This window comes from Nomascus leucogenys, chromosome 2 (genome assembly GCF_006542625.1).
Source record: "Nomascus leucogenys isolate Asia chromosome 2, Asia_NLE_v1, whole genome shotgun sequence".
In the NCBI taxonomy this organism is placed as follows: Eukaryota; Metazoa; Chordata; class Mammalia; order Primates; family Hylobatidae; genus Nomascus; species Nomascus leucogenys.
In genome coordinates, this window is record NC_044382.1 from 88,313,028 (window position 1) to 88,334,364 (window position 21,337).

Here is a 21,337-nt window from a genome sequence, read left to right on the forward strand (position 1 = left end):
TACAGGCCTCTGGACTCTGAGGCATGTGAACACATGGATCCAGACATGCCAATAGACATGACATAATAAACATCACTTTCAATGATCTTATAAAGTAATGAAATTGCTTTAGTATCTGTGTTCCCTAAGCACAGTTTTTTGTTTGTATTTAATTTCTACCTAACTCTTGCTTGGTAATTTTACAAAAAGCCCTCAATTCTTACAACTTTTGTGCCTTGAGGACTTGGTGCCCACACTTCTCAAAAGATAACATTGAAACTCTTCTTGTTTTATGGAAGAACATTAAAATAAGATGTTCGCAAAGCCGAGCTAATTTTTTAAGCTAATATTAATATTAGGTGTTAAGAGATAAAGATGATTTTTTAAAAGGTAGAGAAAATGCAAAGGTAAGTGTACTATGAAGATAAAACATTGATTAGATTACTGGTTTTGGGGGGTTTTGTAAACAATTTTATTTTCTGATACAAGACAGAAAACAATGACTTTTTGCCTTCCTTTAGTAGTCTGCCTTAATAGAAAAAAACATAAATAAGGTTAAATAAAATTCAGTTATTAACTAAGTAAAATGTTAGTTCTATATATAAAATTATTTTAGCTATGCGAGAGCCATACTGGCTTCACAATCCATTATTGGGCGGACAAAACCTCACTGAAAGAATAGTAAAAAAGATGACCCTATAAAATTAATTCTATTATCTGAAATGTTTAGCAGACAAAAAAAATTAATTCTAAATTGTACTTACCAGAGAAGTGAACAAATTTTTTAAAATTTTTATTTTATTTATTTTATTTATTTATTTATTTATTTATTTTGAGATGGAGTTTCGCTCTGGTTGCCCAGGCTCAAGTGCAATGGGGCGATCTCGGCTCACTGCAACCTCCGCCTCACGGGTTCAAGCGATAAAAACTTTTAAAAACAAGATTTTAAAAAGATGCAAGTAGAAGGAAAAGGCAAAGCAAAAAAGATTATATGTGTTGATCATTTCCCTCAAAAATACTGCTTAAAACAAGCAGCATTGATTCGTACCAGTTTCATCTTTTTTTCCTTTCTCAGACATTTCATGAAGGAGCACAGGAATGACAAATGTGTTACACTCAGCACAGATGGAAAAAGGAGTATCAAAAGGTATGAAATGCTAAAATTAAGAACGTAAGTTCATCAATAAAGTTGACTCTCTTAACAGAGAGTCATTATGGATGTCCTAATTTTATAGACTATGGAGAGGTGTGCTGTAAAAATTAAGATTAAAATACATGATTTTGGCCAGGCGTGATGGCTCACAGCAAGGCAGACGGATCACTTGAGTCCAGGAGTTCAAGACAAGCCTGGGCAACATGATGAAACCCCATGCCCACAAAAAGTACAAAAATTAGCCTGCCATGGTGGTGTGAGCCTATAGTCCCAGCTACTCAAGAAGCTAAAGTAGGAGAACTGCTTGAGCCTGAGAGATCAAGGCTGCAGTGAGCCATGATGGCACCACTGCACTCCAGCATGGGCCACTGCACTGTCTCAAAAACAAAACAAACAAACTATATATATATATATAGATATATATATATGATTTTATTCACATACTGAAGACCATTGAATGATTAGCTTTTAAAAAATTTTACCTACTCTTGGCTGGGCACGGTGGCTCATGCCTGTAATCCCAGCACTTTGGGAGGCCGAGGCAGGCGGATCACGAGGTCAGGAGTTCGAGACCAGCCTGGCCAATATGGTGAAACCCCGTCTCTACTAAAAAATGCAAAAATTAGCCAAGCGTGGTGGCGCGTGCCAGTAGTCCCAGCTACCTGGGAGGCTGACACAGGAGAAACACTGGAACCTAGGAGGCGGAGGTTGCAGTGAGCCAAGATCGCGCCACTGCACTCCAGCCTGGGTGACAGAGTGAGGCTCTATCTCAAAAAAAAAAAAAAAAAAACAACAAAACAAAAAAACAGTTTTACCTACTCTTGCAATACTCATTCAGTAAGATAGATGTGAAAATTTTATCTCAATTCTTGTAGATGGGCTAAAATCTACATAAATATTCCTTATCACATGTAGATTCTTTTGAAATGAAGATATTTAACAGACCTGAAACTTTGCAATGCCTCAAAATCACTCAACTTTTCAAAAACAAACAGAAATATTAGCCACGGGTCATAAGGCATTACAAATAGGCAACACAAGAAAACTGCACATTTCATTCCACAAGATATGTCCTGAGATAGAAATCTATGTAAAATGTTTTTATAGTCATTTAAAAACTACATCAGAAAAAAATTAGAAAACATTAAGCACTCAGCACTCATTTTCCCTACTCTTCTGTCCAGTTAGTCATATTAATCCGAAATAACAATCCAGTAACTAAAAATAAATACTTCAACCAAACACTAAAGACTGAAAAAAAAAAATCACATGGCAGTAGAGAAGTTAGACCTTTTGGGATATAACCACCTTTTCTTCTAAGATGTTTAATCACTCAAAACTATAAACTATGAATAAGGACAGTTTCTTCTGTCAACCCCTTAACTCCCAAATTCACTATTTTATGACCCATAGTTAGTGACTCTGCTAAGAACATACCATGCTCTTTGCTACATTCTTACCTCCCCACATGAAATGTCCTGATTCTGAAAAAGCTCCATTCAGCCAACTACACATCTCTCAGTCACCATCCCTCTCCTCCCCACTTCGGAACTTCCCAGGGCCTGCCCATCTGTCCATTTCCTCTACCTAGCCAGAGTTCGTTGTTCAAGCTTGGTGTTCCCACAGGATGCAAGACACAAAACCAAATTGTAAATGATTTTTAAAATTGCTTTCTTATTCTGCTTCCCTGATCATGTTCTTACTCTGCTTAAAACCCTTTAGTAATCTTCACAGAAGAGAAGTGCTTTTCAAATTACCAGTTGCTAACACAGCGTCATTAAATAAATTGAGTGGGTCACCATCATCAGTCTATCTTAAAAATAAAATAGAATGGAACAGAATAGAAACTACCAGAGTGTACCATACAAAGCAAGCGTATTATTATGTAGTGACATTTTATCATTTATATACAAGCATATTGGGTTGCAAGGTAAAGATGCTTATCTTTCCAATGGGTCATAGCCAAAAAAACCTCTAAACACACTAGACTACAGGATAATCCAATCTTTCATTTGATCTACATGGCTCTCTAACCCAGTCCCTGCATAATAAGGCTCTAGACCTATCTCTTGCTACACCAATGGGAGCTAGCTCAAGCAAACAAGGTTGTCATACCAAACTCCTTTGCAGTTCCTCGTTTTAGGGGTGTCAATCGCTGTTGCCTCTGCCTTGAATGCCCTCTTATTTGTCTAAGAGGCTCACTTGTACTCATCTTTCAGTGTTTAACACCTATCACCTCCTCTACAAAGCCTTTTTATCCTTCCCTCGGCAGCTAATGCCCCCCCAAACACACACTTTGTGTCTCCATAATGCCCTACATTATAGCTCCTACAAAATTTCATTGCACATTTTAATTTTAGGCTTGACTGTCTGCCCAACTTCTAAAGTATAAACTCACTAAGGGAAGGAGTACATTGTACTAGCCTTTCTATCAGCAGCACTGAGCTAAGTACACACACTATAACAGGTTCAAAGTCGGTAAAACGAACAAATGGAAGAATTAAGGACTTGCATCTAACTTGTCTATTGTCAGATATGATAGGGTGGTTATCTTTGCAATAAAACCCATTTATAGTGCTGGATCAAGATTTTCACATTTTTGCTACAACCCCTAGAGAGCAGAACCCTGCAGTTTGAGGCAGAAGGAGGTGTCAGCTTCCCGTCTTTCAGCAAAGAGACTCAGTTTGGGCCGCAATGTAGCAGCACTGATTTCCATGCTTCTGGAAGTTATTTGGGGAAAGAGGGCGAAGGAGGACTCCAGAAGTTCCCATAGGTAGGTGAGATAAATCAGAAACAGCATTAACAGATTCCATTAGCAGGGAGAGCCCCATTTTATGTATAAGGAGCTCTTAATAAGGGAAGGGAGGGAAAGAATTCTTTACCATTGCTGATGGCGCTAGGTTGCCAATATGAGCTAAGTAAAAACAAAGGGTTTCATGAAACAACTGGTTGAAGTTACTTGATTTCTGTTGCCTACTCTAATAGTTCTGAAATAGCTACTGACTCACTGCTGTCATTATGAGATACTATTTGGAGGTGGGGGGTGGGGGTCATACCTAACAGGGGCTCCTCACTGAGGCTTCAAAACTTTTCAGAGACTTCATTTTATATACATGAATGCCTTAATTTTTAGGGGATCTGATACATCTATTTTACAAACCCATACTTTAGTTGCCTTCACTGCAATTAAGAGTTCATGCAACGTCCAAGATACTTTGACAGACTTTGCCAACTGTCAAGTTTCAGCTGTTCTTTTCCATTTCCACAAAGTTCATCAACTACTATTAGGGGAGCCATAATTTTTTTCGGCCCAATCACTGATTTTATTAAAAATAATTCCTTTGCTTAGACTGCCCATAGACTTGCAATAATTATCTACAATTAAGACAAAGATAAATCCTTATTATAACCTAACATTAGTTTAAAAAAAAAGTTGTAACATGTGAAACACTTTACCCACAGTATTAAATTTTAGATATCTATTACAGTAAAGTAATTAAGGATTGCCAAGGTAAAGCTTTAAAAGCCATTTAAAGCCCTGTTTCCTTTTGTTTGAAATAGGTCCAGGCAGCTATGCTAATTCCACAAACATTTATCAGGCATAAATACGCATAAAGTGTGGAAACGTCAGCAAATGCCTTTGCCATATGCTCTTCTCTTCTACTTCCATCTACCCTTCCTCTCTCAAGTCACTATCAATGAGAAAGGGTCATAGCCCCAGATACAGGCTTTCCAAAAAAAAAAAAACAGCACCACAAAATGCTCGCTCCTTTTTCTCCTCAGTCCATATACAGGACTTTATTAATTAAAGGGCAGATACATTCATTTATAAACAAATTAATTATGCTAGGTGTCTAAATGCATGTTATGTATGGTGCTCACTTTCCCATTTTAAACAATAGCCCCCTTAGGATTAAATTCATCCTGTCTCTTCAGATTCTAGGCGCTTCGGAAGCTGCGCCTTAAGGTGCAGACATGGCCAAGTCCAAGAGCCACACCACACACAACCAGTCCCGAAAATGGCATAGAAATGGTATTAACAAACCCCAGTCACAAATATACGAAATCTCTCAACGGGGTGGACCCCAAGAAGTTCCTGAGGAACATGCGCTTTGCCAAGAAACACAACAAGAAGGGCCTAGAGAAGACGCAGGCTGACAGTGCCAAGGCCATGAGTGCACGTGCCAAGGCTATCAAGGCCCTCCTAAAGCCCAACGAGGTTTAAGCCCAAGATCCCAAAGGGTGTCAGCCACAAGCTCAATCAACTTGTCTACATTGCCCACCCCAAGCTTGGGAAGCATGCTCATGCCCGCATTGCCAAGGGGCTCAGTCTGTGCTGGCCAAAGGCCAAGGACAAGGATCAAACCAAGGCCTAGGCTGCAGCTCCAGCTTCAGTTCCAGCTCAGGCTCCCAAAGGTGCCCAGGCCCCTACAAAGGCTTCAGAGCAGATAGCTCTGTCTGCCAACGTGAGGACAGGACTGGTGCGACCCCCCGCCAGGCTGCCATCTGCATGGGGCTGGGGTCCTCCTGTGCTATTTGTACAAATAAACCTGAGGCAGGAAAAAAAAAAATTCATCCTAAGCTTCCCTTGGTAAAATGACAGGCATTCATGCGGCTTAAAGGTTGTGGAAAACTGATTTTCTTCCATGATGCTACTACTACACCGTCTAGACAAAATGCAGCCATCAACATGAAAAACTGCTGCTTGATTTTTTTTTTTCCTCCAACATGTTTTAAACAGAGCTGCAGATGCTCAAGGGAAGCCATATTTCTAAGGTTATGAACAGTAATATTTTTCAGTATTTTTCTCATTTAAAATTGGTGCAATTCATCCAAAACATTTTTCAAATGGCATTATTTTTCAGCGTTAGGTGCTTAAACTGCTTGGAGTGAAAAAGGTCTCTATCAGAAAGATCGACTTCCAGAAACCAACTAGTGATCATTAAAATGAGGAGGAGAATAAAAAGAAAATAATTCGTTTTTTACAGTTTGGAGAAATCTTTAAGTCATCTCTAACTCCTTCATTTTACAGATAAATAGAGTCCACAGGCATTAAGTAATTTGCCTCAGATCACTAAGCTACTGATAGCAGCGCTAAAAATAGAATGAGGTATTTTAATTACTCTTAGCGGTACCCCGAAATCATGCAAGTTATATATATTCTCATCACTTGTCATTCAAGTTTTTAAAACCATTATCACTTTGTCATTAATTTCTGAGGAACGTTTCCTACATGTTCTAAATTTTCAGTTATGCATATTAAACTTCAAATTCTAACTCCAAAAAGAAGGTACTATTCAAGAACTTTCCTCAGAAAGTTTCAAGCGTGTGTACACCCCTAAACCATCACAATTTCAGAGTCCATTCTTTAAAACATGTCCCTCAGCTACACTTTAGATGTGTTTGTTCAATCACACACACACAAAAAGAGAGAAAATTCTGGAAGTTCTTCTGCCAAAAAGCAATGACAACCTGTCAATGAAATTAGATTGCTCCATTAACATATTATGGGTTTCCAGCTTAAATTAGGAAGTGTCACTAGCATTTCATCAACCCACAGTGTGAAGAGTTAATAAAAGACTGGAAAATGCACTCTCAGTTGGCTCTGGGTCCGAAGGAAGCTGTAGATCTGATACTGTTAACACAAACTGAAGGTCTGAGCTTAAAAGCGAAAAACAAAAGGAGTGAACAAGTTCCTTAAACAAAAAGCTCTTTCCTACGGAATGCACTCGTACCATGGTGACCGCATCAGTAAGACTGAATTTCAGATTTTCGTTTTAACGCCCCAGTAAACCAATTCTATACATTGTAGCTCTGAATATTCAAGGACAAAACAGACGGCACGGTGAGGGCAACAATTTACTCTGGATCACTTTCAAGGACTGCTGTCCAACCACTCATTACAATCGTTCCTTTGTGCAACTGATTATCTAAAAGTACTGAGAGACTGCGGTATCTTCTCTTTGAAAGATAACCGTCAGCAAAAGCTAAGATAATGTGATTTTGATTACAAACTGATGCAGCAGTCTGACCAGTAAAGTGTAGAATGCGTTGTCTTTGTAAATATTACTCACAAATCCATATTCAAGTTACAAACGATATATGTGTTTTTTCATTATGACCTCTGGTACCGCTCTACAAAAATGCAAAAATAACCTAAAAGGTTAGCATGCCTGTTTCTTTAAAGTATGACCAGCTTAGCAAGGTGGCAAGTTTGTTTGAAAACACAAAACACGACCACCACCACCGCTCAATAATACACATACATAAACAGATTCGAAGTTGTGTTAAGCACAAAAATCCTTACCCCATTTTGCCCAATGAAAACTTGCTCTGAAGTTTCAGCTCTTATGCTACGGAATAACTTCCAAAGGAATTTCTCCGTCTGCTATTTCGCAGTTGCTTTTCCACCCCCACCCCCAGATCCTTGTCCGGAGGTATTTCAAGGATGCTGCCAATTCAATTAGTTCTCTTAGGTAAAATGATTTCTCTCTTGTAAATACCAAAACGTTCAAACAGAGGCGGCATTTGCTTATTCGAGTTTTATGCTTTGCGGAGGAAACAGCGATCAACTCTATTCCACAAAATGAGTCTATAAGTAAGGAAATGCAGAATTCGGCTTCACCGAGTCCTATAAAAAATGAGTTCGCTGGTCATTTCACTCACGTCCTCCTCGACACTCAGGGAGAGCCAGGTAACTCGGCCTTTTCGGAGCTAAGGCTGCGGATTCAAATTTCTCCACCACACCAGGTCCCCGGGGGTGGAGCGAGCAACCAAACGCGACGTGCACGTGAATAAAAATCCCAAAAGCAGTAATGCCACGGCTTCCCTGCGCTCACATTAGGAAAAAAACTACACAGAAAAATCTCCTCGAAGTGCAAACCCGGCAGCTCGCAACCTGCACGGCACTCCACATTGGAATCTGTCTTTTTAAATGTTTCTCCTCCTAAGACTCGGAGCAGAGAAGAGGTGGGGAGGAGGAAGAGAAGGCTAGGCAGGATCGATTCATTCTCCCGAGGAGAATAAACGGAGCCATTTCCAGGCTGGCAGCAGGCTGGAGGCGCAGCGCACGCCGGGGAGCTGGAGGAGGGGGCCCGATCCCACCTCCCTCAGCCCCTTCCCGCCCCCCGCCGCCGAGCACAATGGAGCCCGGCTGGTGCTCGGCCCTTCATTCGCGGCTGCCCCCTCTTCCCTCCTCTCTTCAGAACACAGCGGGTCTGAGGCTCCCGTCGGCGGAGAATGAATGAATCACAGAGCCAAGCCCCACGCTTCCACTGGCACCCTGCCCCCAGCTCCAGGGCGGGCGAAAGGGTCCGAAGGGTCGACGGGCGCCTGCCCGAGCCAAGGCGGGAGGCTAAGCCCGCGTTGGGGCCAGGAGAGCTGGGCTCGAAGCCGAAGCGCAGCCGCCGCTCCAGCGCCCCCACCCCTGCTCCTCGTCTCTCACGCTCCGCGCCGCAGCCACGCGCCGCCTCACATTCCCCGGGCCCCGCCGCCGCCTCTTCACACTTCCATCAGCGCCCGCCTCCGCCGGCCTCCGGCTCCCGCCGGGCAGAACAGCGCCAGCCCCGGCGGCCTGAAGCCTGCCGCTGCCTCCGCCTCCACCAGCCGGCTGGCAGAGCAGAGGGTGCTGCTTTCCCGGTCAGCGCCGCCGGCGTGAGGCGAGCGCGGCGGCAGAGTGGGCTGCAGGGGGCGGGAAGGGGGCGGAGAGAACGGGGGGCGAGGGCGGTCCCTCCCCCTGCTCGCGGGAGGGGGCGGGAGGCGGTGGCCGCCGCGGAGCCGCGGGCTGGGGCGCGGAGTGGTCCTGGGAGCCCGACGGGCCTTGCGAGCAGCGGGCCGCGGGAGAAAGCAGCAGCCGCGAGGCGGCGGAGAGGCTGGTGGTGGGGGGCCGAGCGGCCCTCGTGGAGAGCTTGGCCGGCGGCAGGCCCTCAGTCCGTTCGTCCTTCTTTTCCCCCCTTCCCTAGAGGCCAGCGGCTGTTGGGCCGTGCGCTCTGCTCCTCCTCTGGCTCTTGGCCCCGCTGCCGGCCGCCACAGCCTCCTCCGCGCCCCACACCAGGTGCTCGCGCTGTGTCTCCATCCTCCTCGCAGGAGGACCTTTAAATACCAACGTCAGCGCGCTCCTCTCCGCACACACGTCACCCGCCGCTCACGTCACCGAGGTGCGGGGGATGATGTCACGCGGCCGGAAGTACTGCTAAATTAGGGAAGGAGCAGGGGGAGGAGGACTCGGCGAGCTCCTGTGTGCCCACCTGCTCTCACTTCTTCTTAAAGGCCAAAGCACAGGAGACAGCCCGAGAGGAGCTCGAACAAGGAAGCGGCGGGAGGAGGAGATTTCCTTGCAACAAATGTGCCAAACCGGAGTGAATCATTCGTAGCAAAAGTGCAGTGTCAAGCGGTTAAGAGCCTATCTCCCACTCCCACCGCTATTGCAGCAGCACCCCCGGGCTTCTCTTGTCCTGACTAGCAGGGAAATGTGGGAGGGAGAGCCTGAACACACTACTGGTAGATGTACTTCCAACAGGTCTTCGGAAAAAATCACCTAAATTTTCAATTATTGAGTGCCATTCCGGGCATAGTCTACTTTTAAACTTTTTTTTAGTGGTTACCTGAAACACGAAAGAATAAAGAGCAGAGCAATAAGCAAACCAAATAATGTTATAAAGGATAGGAATTTTATTTGCAAAATAGCAGTTTTGACATAGGAAAATAAGCCAATCTTAGTTCACTTAGATAATTATCGTCACATGTATAGCAAATGCCAGTGTGTCCTCTCAGTTCCTCTTCATCCAGAATATGAGTTCCATGACACTTGGCTCCAGCCAATAAAACAAGAAAGAGAAAAAAATGTATGGGCTTCAGTCTGTGGAATTTAAATTAAAATTTAAAAATTAAAAATAAGAAAGACCACCAAATCCTTTTTCATTAACACAAGCATATTTTCGTCGTCTTTAGTTTTGACCACATAATATATAATTACAATATCTCTTAAGTGTGTTGTTTTGCATTTTCTGTATGGCAAGGGTGAGTAGCTGTCTATAGGTTTACTAGCTATGTGTTTGTGTCTAGAAACACCGTATTATGAATGCTTTGTACATTGTAAATTACTACAGAGTTCTTAAATTATTTTAAAATAATTAGGTTAAAAATTTTTTTTAATTAGGTAAATCATATAGTGAACTTTGATTTTATTTTACTTAACTTGATAAGCATGGCCAAGAAATAGAATTGCTGCGTATTGCCAAAGGCCAATACTGTTTCAAGTTAGTCTACAAATTTAGTGACCCTGTTTTCCAAACCAAAATCTAGACACACCATTTGACATTAGAAAAAATATTTGAATCTGAAGTGACCTGGAAAATCCAGAACATAGGATTACCAACGTATGAAGTGATTATTAGGAAAGTTATAGATCAGTATCAACGCAGTTTAAAGGAAGCTAAAACTCGTTAGAATGTATACCACGTGTGACTTTTAGAAACTGTTTGTAATGTTAAACTACGCACATGGTTCCTAATTAAGGAACATTGGTTTTGCAGCTTACTGTATTTACATTTTCTTGCTCAAGTTAGGAGTCCAAGATTAAAGACCACCAACAACAACAAAAAAGACCAATTTGTAGCTGATTCAAACACTCTGGTCATCTTCACTTTATAAAATTATGATCTTGCTTGAAGTTTGAAATATTAAAAGTCTTTTTTTGAGACTGAGTCTCGCTCTGTTGCCCAGGCTGGAGTGCAGTGGCGCGACCTCGGCTCACTGCAACCTCTGCCTCCCAGGTTCAAGCAATTCACGTGCCTCGGCCTCCTAAGTAGTTGGGATTGCAGGTGCGCGCCGCCACGCCTGGCTAATTTTGGTATTTTTAATAGAGATGGGTTTTCGCTGCGTTGGCCAGGCTGGTCTCAAACTCCTGACCTCAAGTGATCCGCCCGCCTCAGCTTCCCAAAGTGCTGGAATTACAGGCATGAGACACTGTGCCCGACCGCCTCTTTTTTTTGTTTTGTTTGTTTGTTTTAAGGTTATAACAAAAGGTTAATGAAAGGCAAATCCCTGCTTGCCAATTTGTCTAATGTATATTATTATCATATTAATAGAAACTTGTACCAATTTGTATATCAGACAAATGGAACTTCTTACATCTAAAATGTTAAAACAATAAAACTGTCATTCTTCCAATAATGTCATCCCTTGGCCCTTGCAAATTAAAATACAAATTATGTTATTACACTACTAAAATTTCTCTACAAACAATTTCCTACCTAAATAACTTCTCTCTTTCCTGCTCTTTCTCTCCATGTTAATTAAAGCTCTCACTTTACCGTTTTCAAACACTTTATTCTACCCTTTCATCACAACTTCCTCTCATTTACAATCTTTTTTCCCCTCATCTTTACCCAACTGTCAAAACAGCTTTTCAGCTGCCTTCCTGCTTTTAGAGTGCTGACCCTTTGTTAGTTTCTACTTTTCACAACGACATCGTCTCTTCTCAGCTGGTCTTTTGTCAACTGAAAATTGACAGCAGCTTTTTTTCTACATAAATCGAATGGTGCACTGTGATATAATTACTCAAAGTTTATGCAATTATTTAACTTCAGCCTCTTAATCTAGAAAATTCTACCTATCATTTATTACTTATAGGTATCAATTTCTTGCCAGCTTATATGGGATCAGGATCAGTAAGTACATATGTCCATGTAGTCAAAAGAATATGTAAAACTTTGAAACATTTTATGTAATATGGCATGTCTTCTCAGAAAAAATAGCCTTTTCTCCCTGCTTGAAACAATTCCAATACAGTTTTAAGAGGAGTCAGAGAGGCATTCTATGGCTTTCCATCTATAAGTAAATAAATATCTTTTCTCCTAAGATGAGCTGATGTAACCCAAATTTTAGTTGTGAATTCCCAACCCTGATTTTTTTGTATGTTTTTTAAAATAGTAAACTTCCTAGAAAGTAATATATTTTCTTTTACCGGAAGAGGAAGAAAGTACTTTAGTAGAGTTTCAAATTTTAACAGTTCCTGTTTCCCACTGTGCTCTGAAAATTTGTAGGGCGGTTTATGAATACCCTCTGATTTTAGAATCTGTGGGCGAAGGCATCTGTTTTAGTTACAGAGTTTATTTCCATGCCCTTAATAGGAGATGGCAATCTTCAATGGGGTGTTCATACATTGGTCATGAGATATGTCTTTTTCAATGAAAAGACATCTAAGAGATAGAAAACCTTTGCAGGAAAGAGTAAAAGCCAGATTTTATTTTTAATTGCCAAACATTAGATAATAACAACTTGCTTTTAATTACCAAAATACCACTATCAATTCAAATAAAGTCAGATTGAAAAATAGGTTAAAAGATATCTCTCTATATAAAGGAAATATTATAATTCCTAGTTTATAATACATAGTCATGAAGAAACCAGAAAAGAGTAAACGTAATAAGAATGAAAGAGTTGCAGGGAAACAGAATTTATCCAGTGACTCTCCAAAATCATCCCACTTCCTCCATTATGTAGCAGATACTGGGTACCATTGAGTTGTGTATGGCCTGTAATAAGACCATCTTTTATTATCAGTAATGTTCTGAACAGAAGCAAAGTAGTTAAACGGTCTGAAGGGTGAGAACACAAGTGTTTGGCATCTTCAAGGCAAGGCTTGAGGACAATTTATTAGAGAGGTTTGAAAGTGGTAGAGGAAAGGAAGCTAAAGAATTAGCCTTAGGAAAACTATGCTAGATAGCCATGGGAAATGATCTCAGAACTACCTCCTTCTCTGATTTTTACTGTAAATTCATTTTCCAAATATGGTCAGAGGGATACAAATGTAATCCTAGATAGTGAAAGAGGATACTAGAAAGTTTTCAGTTAGCTGCTGTTGAGGGCCCAGATAGAACAAAATTAGAGGAAATGGTAGTACAACTGTCTATATAAAATTTTTAAAATATTCAGAAAAGATGGGGATATGGTACCTTTGAAAAAATTGTGTGGCTTAACCTGGGTTGGTTGGTTGGTTGATTGTTTTAAGCAGGAGTTAGAGAAAACAGGCTAGAAAAATATGCAGATCTGCAGAGAACTACAGTAAAGAATGTGGAGTAAAGGTTGTGCTGTACCTGTGCAGTTACTTAGAATGGAATGCTGTGGAAGCTGATTGCCATGGTAACCAATAATCTTTTTCCTGAATGGGGGAACAGAACAACCATGAGGAAAATGTTTTAAATGAGCTACCTTATTTTGTGACTGTTATGGTGCCAACTAAAACGAAAACAACCCACAAGGTATTTAGGACAATCATTCTTACGGAAGGCAATGGCCTTTTCAGAGAGACAAGGCTGAGGCAGAAATCCTGGAGTATTTCAAAGAGAGATGGGGCTTTAAGATGGCAATTGCAAACTCTCTGAAGCAGAACATAATGGATAAATATTATATTAATGGCTAAAGCAGGCAGAAACAAGACCTAGAACCTGTGTTAAAGTTTCTCCCAAGCATAAGAATCAAAAATAAATGAAGATTCTCAACACTTGAGAGTTTCAGCCAAAATATTTCATGAATTATTTATGAGGCTTTTTATTTTTTTAAATCTTGTTCTAAATTTTAATTTCTCTAAATATTAAATGGAAATGGTAAATGTATCTGTATTAGTTAGGGTTCTCTAGAGAAATAGAACCAATAGGGTATATATATAGAGAGAGGTAGGCAGGTAGGTAGATGGTTGATAGACATGTAGATAGATGTGAGATTATGGGATGTGGCTCATGTGATTATGGAGGCCAAGAAATCAATGTCTGAAGCTGGAGAACTAGGGAAGCTGGCGGCATAATTCAGTCTCAGCCTACAAGTCCTGAGAACCAGGGAAACAAATGTTGTAACTCTCAGCTTAAGGTTGAAGGCCTGAGAACTTGGAGTTCTGATGTCCAAGAACAGGAGAAGACAGATATCCCAGCTCCAGAAGAGAGAGAGAAATTGCCTTTCCTCTGCCTTTTTGTTCTACCCAGGTCCTCAGCAGATTGGACAGTGTCCACCTACATTGGTGAGGGTGGATCTTCTGTACTCAGTCCACAGATTCAAACGCCATTCTCTTCTAGAACCACCCTCAGACACACCCAGAAATAATGCTTTACCCGCTACTTGTGTATCCCTTAAGCCAGTCAAGTAGATGCCCAAAATAAACCGTCATATCTTTAGTCAATATTTATTCTATTATTATTATTATTATTATTATTTTGAGATGGCATCTCGCTCTGTTGCCCAGGCTGGAGTGTCAGTGGCATGATCTCAGCTCACTGCAACCTCCGCCTCCCGGGTTCAAGCAGTTCTCTGCCTCAACCACCCGAGTAGCTGGGATTACAGGTGCCCACCACCACACCTGGCTAATTTTTCTGTTTTTAGTAGAGACAGGGTTTCACCATCTTGGCCAGGCTGGTCTTGAACTCCTGACCTCAGGTAATCCACCCACCTCGGCCTCCCAAAGTGCTGTGATTACAGGCGTGAGACACTGCACCTAGCCTATTCTATTATTTTTAATAACAAATCATATATTTTTATCATATATATTAGCAGTCCCCAACCTTTTTGACACCAGGGACTGCTTTTGTGGAAGACAATTTTTCCCCTCGGTAGGGTGGGGGAGATGGTTTCAGGATGAAACCGTTCCGCCTCAGGTCATCAGGCATTAGTTAGACTCTCATAAGAAACGCACAACCTAGATCCCTTGCATGCGCAGTTCACAGTAAGGTTCACGCTGCTATGAGAAAGAACCCTGAACCTTCATGCTCCTAGGGTTCACGCTGCTAATCGGGCAGGAGGTGGGAGGTGGAGCTCAGGCAGTAATGCTCACTCACCCACCACTCACCTCCTGCTGTGCTGCCTTGTTCCTTACAGGCCATGGGCCCTTATCAGTCCGTGGCCCAGGGGTTGGGGGCCCCTGATGTATATGATGGAAATACATGATGATAATATAGTTTTCCCATTTTGATTAAGTCATCTGCTAAAACCTCTTACACTTAGAATAAAATCCAAACTGCATGCCTTGGCCTAAGAGATACTGCATGATCTGGCCCCTGCTCACCTCTCTTACCTTGGTTTCCATTTCCCCCTCCATTGCTAGTGTGTGGATTGGTACATTGTCAACTGCATGAGCAAAAACTCCAGGTAATGGTGACTTAACCTATAAGGTCATTTTTTAATTTGCTTATTAAAAAGAAGTCTGAAGGTAGGTGGTCTTAACAATTGATTTGGAAAGTCCAAGGTGTCACTAGAGTCTTCCCATCCCTTTACTTTGGTATCTTCATGTGTTGTCTTTTAAACGTGGATTGTTGCCCCTTTCTTTTTTAGAAGATTATTGTATTTCCAGGCATCACATTCAAAGAACACTCAAAGCGGAAGGGAGGGAAGGAGACTGAGTTATTTCCTCTTTTATGGCTGCTTTTTTTTTACCAGGGAAAAAAACTGTGAAGTGACCTCAAGAAAATTCCTTCTCATGTCTTCTTGGCCAGAACTAGAGTACATGCTCATCCCTAAATCAGTGATTGAGAGTTTGGAACTGGATTTTCATGTTTGGCTTAGGCAAATGGTGGTTCATCCCTTGAGTCTGCCTATTATGACTGAACCAAATTAAAACTCTCAGCATGGAAGAAAGGCCAGTGGCTGTTGGGCAAGCAAACCACATAGTTGCCACGCAGCCTGAAGCCACTCATATTCCTGCTGATCTTCAAGTATGACAAGCTTGCTCCAAATGCAGGGCCTTTACGCTTTTTTTGTTCCTTCTGCCTGGAACACGTATGTCCGAGACCTTCACATAGTGTGCTCCTCCTCCTCATTGAGTTCTGTGCTCAAATGACATCTCTCGAAAAAGATCTTCTTTCTAAAATGTCTGTACATCCATCGCCATTAATCTTCCACTTAATTTGCTTTATTTTCTTCGTAGTATATTCAGCACTGTCTAAAATAGTATTAGATATTAGTGTACTCATAGAATAGAGCCCCATGAAGAGGACCTTTGCCTGTCTTGTTTACTTTCCTGTCTATAATAGCAAGACAACGTCTAGCATATAGTGGGTGTTCAATAAATGATTATTGAATGAATGAATTTGCTAGGACTTTCAGTTATCCTTAGGTAGAAATTACTTAAGTCAGGGTTCTTTTTTTTTCTGAGACAGAGTCTTGCTCTTTAGCCCAGGCTGGAGTGAAGTGGCGTGGTCTCAGTTTACTGCAACCTCTGCCCCCACCGGGGTTCAAGCAATTCTCCTGCCTCAGCCTCCCGAGTTGCTGGGATTACAGGCACCTGCCACCACGCCCGGCTAATTTTTTGTATTTTTAGTAGAGACGGAGTTTCGCCATGTTGGCCAGGCTGGTCTCAAACTCCTGACCTCAGATGATCCACCCATCTCGGCCTCCCAAAGTGCTAGGATTACAGGTGTGAGCCACAGCGCCCAGCCTAGTCAGGGTTCTTAATGAGGTAGCTAGAGCAAACAACAGCATCTGCTCTAACTAGAACACAGGGATTTAGTAGGGTAGTATACGTAGCTCATGGAGTCATTGGGAGGGCTGGAGAATCCTCCTGCTGAAGTCCCAGGAACAAGAACTTGTAGAAAACAGAACACTCAAATTAGGTATTTTGAGTCATGCTTAATAAAAAATACTATTTTGTTTGTTTGTTTGTTTCCAGAGACGGGATCTCACTCTGTCACCCGAGTTGGAGTGTGGTGGCATAATCACAGTTCACTGCAGCCTCAGCCTCCCAGGGTCAAGTGATCTTCCTGCCTTAGTCTCCCAAGTAGCTGGGACTACAGGCACGTGCCAATACGGCCAACTAATTTTTGTATTTTTTGTAGAGATGGGGTCTCACTATATTGCCCAGACTGGCTCAAATTCCTGGGCCCAAGCAATCTTTCCGTCTCGGCCTCCAAAAGTGTTAGGATTACAGGTATGAGCCACTATGCCCAGCAAAATGCTACTCTTTACAAAGGTGGGGCACAGTATAGGAAAACCATAAGAGAGAGGACAGTGCCTGGCATAGCAGCACGGACTGTCCCCTCTGTGCCTGAAAGGACAAGAGGAAGGAGCAATGGATGGAACCTGGAGGCAGAGATGGCTGTGTGGAAAGCGTTGTCTGAAGTAGCTATGTCCTTTGCTTAAAGGTCACAGCCAGCTCACAGAGACCCCACAAAGAGGCAGCCCAGGAAATGAATAACTCACCTTCACTCTCCTTCCCACCCCACCGCCCCTATCTCCTGTTGCATTCCTCCTTCTAAAGCTGACATACAGGAAGCTGGGCAGAGGACCCCAGTGATGCAGTCCATGTTGGTCTAGGGCAAGGAGCAGGAAAAAGAAGGCTCAAAGATGGATCTGGAGAGGGAAACTAAAGATATCCAGCCCAAATGCTATTCTATTCAGCTATTAGATTAGCAATTATTTTAAAGTTTGGCATGTAGGAAAACAAGCACTACCACACAGTTAGTAGGAGTGTAAATTGGTATATCCTTGAAGACATACATAAATTTTGACAAGCAGTTCCACTTTAAGGAATTTATCCTACAGATATGCTTTTTCAAGTATTCACAGAAACACATAGATTTTTTTTGTATTGCTTTAAAATGAAAAAAGGGAGAGGAGACAACTTGTATGTCTATCAATAGAGGACTGGTACAATCATATAATAAAATACTATGCAGCTATTTAAAAGAATTAGGTAGATCCATAGTCCTGATATGGAAAGATGCCTAATACAGAAAAAAATTCGGGATGGATATAATAAACTGAATTGTGGTTAACTTGAGAGAGTGGGAATGTAAATTTGAGATTTAGAGAAGAGAGGAGGATTTTTAAAAAGATTTCTGTAACACCATTCGTATTGTTTGCATTTCTTATCATGAGTCTATATTATTGTAATAATACAAAACCAAACCATATTACTTGGAAAATATAAAAAATACACAAATATGTTTAAAATTCAATTGTGGGAGGACAGAATAAGACATTAATATACACTTAATTTTCCTATCTTCCTCTCCTTTATATCCTTTTTGGTAGAAAATACTGTAAGTTGGCTGGGCGCAGTGGCTCACTCCTGTAATCCCAGCACTTTGGGAGGCCGAGGCACGGGGATCACCTGAGGTTGGGTGTTCGAGACCAGCCTGATCAACATGGAGAAACCCTGCCTCTACTAAAAATACAAAATTAGCTGGGTGTAGTGGTGCATTCCTGTAATCCCAGCTACTCGGAAGGCTGAGGCAGGTGAATGGCTTGAACTGGAGAGGTGGAGGTTGCAGTGAGCCAAGATCGTGGCATTGCACTCCAACCTGGGCAACATGAGCAAAACTCCATCTCAAAAAAAAAAGAAAAAAGAAAATACTATAAGTTTACAAAATACATTTATAAAAAGAAAAATTTGAAATAAGGTATTTCATTGGAAGCAGTAATTCTATTGTATTAATCACTGATGAAACCAGATCTGGATGTTTTATTTTAGGAGAGATACTGATGAGATGGCAGGATGACTAAGATGGTGACGACCAACCAAGACAAGACCATGTGAGCATGGATGAAGACAGATGTTTAATTTGCTGAACATAAAATCAAGGGGAGATATCATAGTTGACTTCATAGAAGGGCTGTCACGAAGAATAAATAATAGCTATATGAATATGTGCTCCATGAGATAGTAAAGAATCAATGGTTTAAGAAAGTATTAAAAGTCAGGTTTCAGCTCAATATGAGAAAAAATGCAAAAACAATTAGATCTATATCAGTAGAATTGGTTGCCCTGAGAATAATTGGCTTAGCTTCTGAAGCAGAAACTGGCTGCATGATCAATTGTTGGATTGATATAGAAAAGATGCTTGTATCAGATAATAGGTTAAAAATAAGGCCCCCAAAGTTATCTTTTATTCAAAGTTTTATGACAACTCAAGTCTGAGCTCACATCAAAGTTGTCCTTCACTATTAGCTTCTCTACATTGTCTCCTTCAAATGACTCACTTTCCACTAGTGTCAGTCATTGTCACTGTACAACTTAGTTTTGACACTGTCTTCCATGCTTGATGCTCACATCTAGCCCAATGAAATGGCCCATTTGCATGTTCTTAAAAAATCAAAGTGAGGGCCAGGCGCGGTGGTTCACGCCTGTAATCCCAGCACTTTGGGAGGCTGAGGCAGGCGGATCATGAGGTCAGGAGATCGAGACCATCCTGGCTAACACGGCAAAACCCCATCTCTACTAAAAATACAAAAAAAAAAAAAAATTAGCTGGGCGTGGTGGCGGGCGCCTGTAGTCCCACCTACTCAGGAGGCTGAGACAGGAGAATGGCATGAACCCAGGAGGCAGAGCTTGCAGTGAGCAGAGATCGCACCACTGCACTCCAGCCTGGACGACAGAGCAAGACCCCATCTCAAAAAAAAAAAAAATCAAGGTGAGTAAAGCAAGTTAAACACCTTAATTCCCCACATACTCCTCCTCTTGGAATTCTTCCTTTTTCTGTACATGATAGTAAGCAAGGCTAATAGATTTGGCTGATAAAGAAACAAGAAGCCCTTCTACAATTTAGACAATTTATTACTCACATAGATAGCAGGTAAGAAAAAAAAAAACAGCAAAAGTGCCAGTTCTCCCATGTCTCTTGTCTCACAGGACAACACAGAAACAATTTTTTATGACAAGGCAACATGAATAGTGGGGATACCCTGTTGCTGAAGAGTCAATTCTGTGAGGCTACTAAGCAGTTTTACAGTTGTATGCTAAGAGGGGAAGGAAGTTTGTATAAAACAAAATTTGGCCAACCTTTGTATTCATTGTGGGTCCTTAGACCATACCCGAGTTTATGCTAATGGAATTACTCAGGACAGGGGTAGGCCATACCAGAAATACCAAGCATGTGATTAGAGGATGAGGGCTTTGAGTAAGATATTATTAGCCCAACCTCTGAGAAGGAGAAAGGAGCTAGGGATTGAGTTCAATTACATGGCTAGTGAATCAATCCATGATCCTTATTTAAAGAACCACCAATAAAAACTCTGGACACTGAGGCTCAGGGGGACTTCCCTGGTTAGTAGTCATACACTGGTGTACCAGGAAAGTGTCCTGAGGACACAGAAGCTTCACATTTGGGACCCTCCCAGACCTTACCCTATATGTCTTTTTAGTTGTCTGGTCCTGATTTGTGTCCTTTTTTTTTTTTTTCTTTTTGAGACAGAGCCTCACTCTGTCACCAGGCTGGAGTGCAGTGGCGCAATCTCAGCTCACTGCAACCTCCACCTCCTGGGTTCAAGCGATTCTCCTGCCTCAGCCTCTGAGTAACTGGGTCTACAGGCATGTGCCACCATGCCCAGCTAATTTTTGTATTTTTAGTAGAGACGGGGTTTCACCATGTTGGCCAGGATCGTCTCCATCTCCTGACCTCATGATCCGTCCGCCTTGGCCTCTCAAAGTGCTGGGATTACAGGCATGAGCCACCACACCCAGCCTTCTGTCCTTTATAATAGAACTATAAACATAAGTATAGCAATTTCCTCAGTTCTATGAATCATTCTAGCAAGTTATTTAATGGGAACCCCTGAGTTTGTAGCCAGTTCATCAGAAATGTAAGTAGCCTGGAAACTCCTGATCTTGTGGCTGGTATCTGAAGCGAGGTCAGTCTCATGGGAGACTGTGCCCTTAGCCTGTGAAACGTTACCTAACTCCAAATACTTAGCATGATAATTGCATTGCAGAAGGAAAAACCTCATACCTCCTCAGAACCCAAGAGACAATGAGAAACTGTCTCATGACACCCTCCTGAAAGATAGGAAGGCAAGTGAGAAATGGCCTTGAAGCAACTCCTCCCAAGCCTCCCATGGTCTCATGTTCCAGGAGGATCACAAGATATTCTGCCAAAATTTATGTCAGCTACAGTTAAGGCTTGCATGAAAAAAGGTCTGGAAATATGTTTGCCAAAGTAATGGGCTGGGCACGATGGCTCATGCCTGTAATCCCAGCACTTTGAGAGGCCAAGGCAGGAGGACTCCTTGAGTCCAGGAGTTCAAGACAAACCTGGCCAACATAGAGAGACCCTGTCTCTACAAGAAATAAAAAATAAATTAGCCGGATGTGATGGTGAGTACCTATATAGTCCTAGCTACTCAGGAGGCTGAGAAAGGAGGATCGCTTGAGCCCAGGAGTTCAAGACTGCAGTGAGCTATGCTCATGCCACTGTGCCCCATATTGGGCAACAGAGCAAGATCACG

At 41.9% G+C, this 21,337-nt stretch overlaps 1 protein-coding gene and 1 pseudogene across 1 annotated transcript in view; one reads left to right on the forward strand and one right to left on the reverse strand.

The window, feature by feature from the left end:
* Positions 1-8,809, reverse strand: part of HOMER1 (homer scaffold protein 1) — a 140,790-nt gene extending 131,981 nt beyond the window's left edge. Inside the window, exon 1 of the mRNA XM_003261518.4 lies at positions 7,440-8,809. Coding sequence (XP_003261566.1) covers positions 7,440-7,444 — 5 coding nt within the window. The 5' untranslated portion in view covers positions 7,445-8,809. The remainder of the gene's footprint in view (positions 1-7,439) is intronic.
* On the forward strand, positions 2,339-6,109 carry LOC115831555 (annotated as a pseudogene).
* Positions 8,810-21,337: the final 12,528 nt, after the last annotated feature.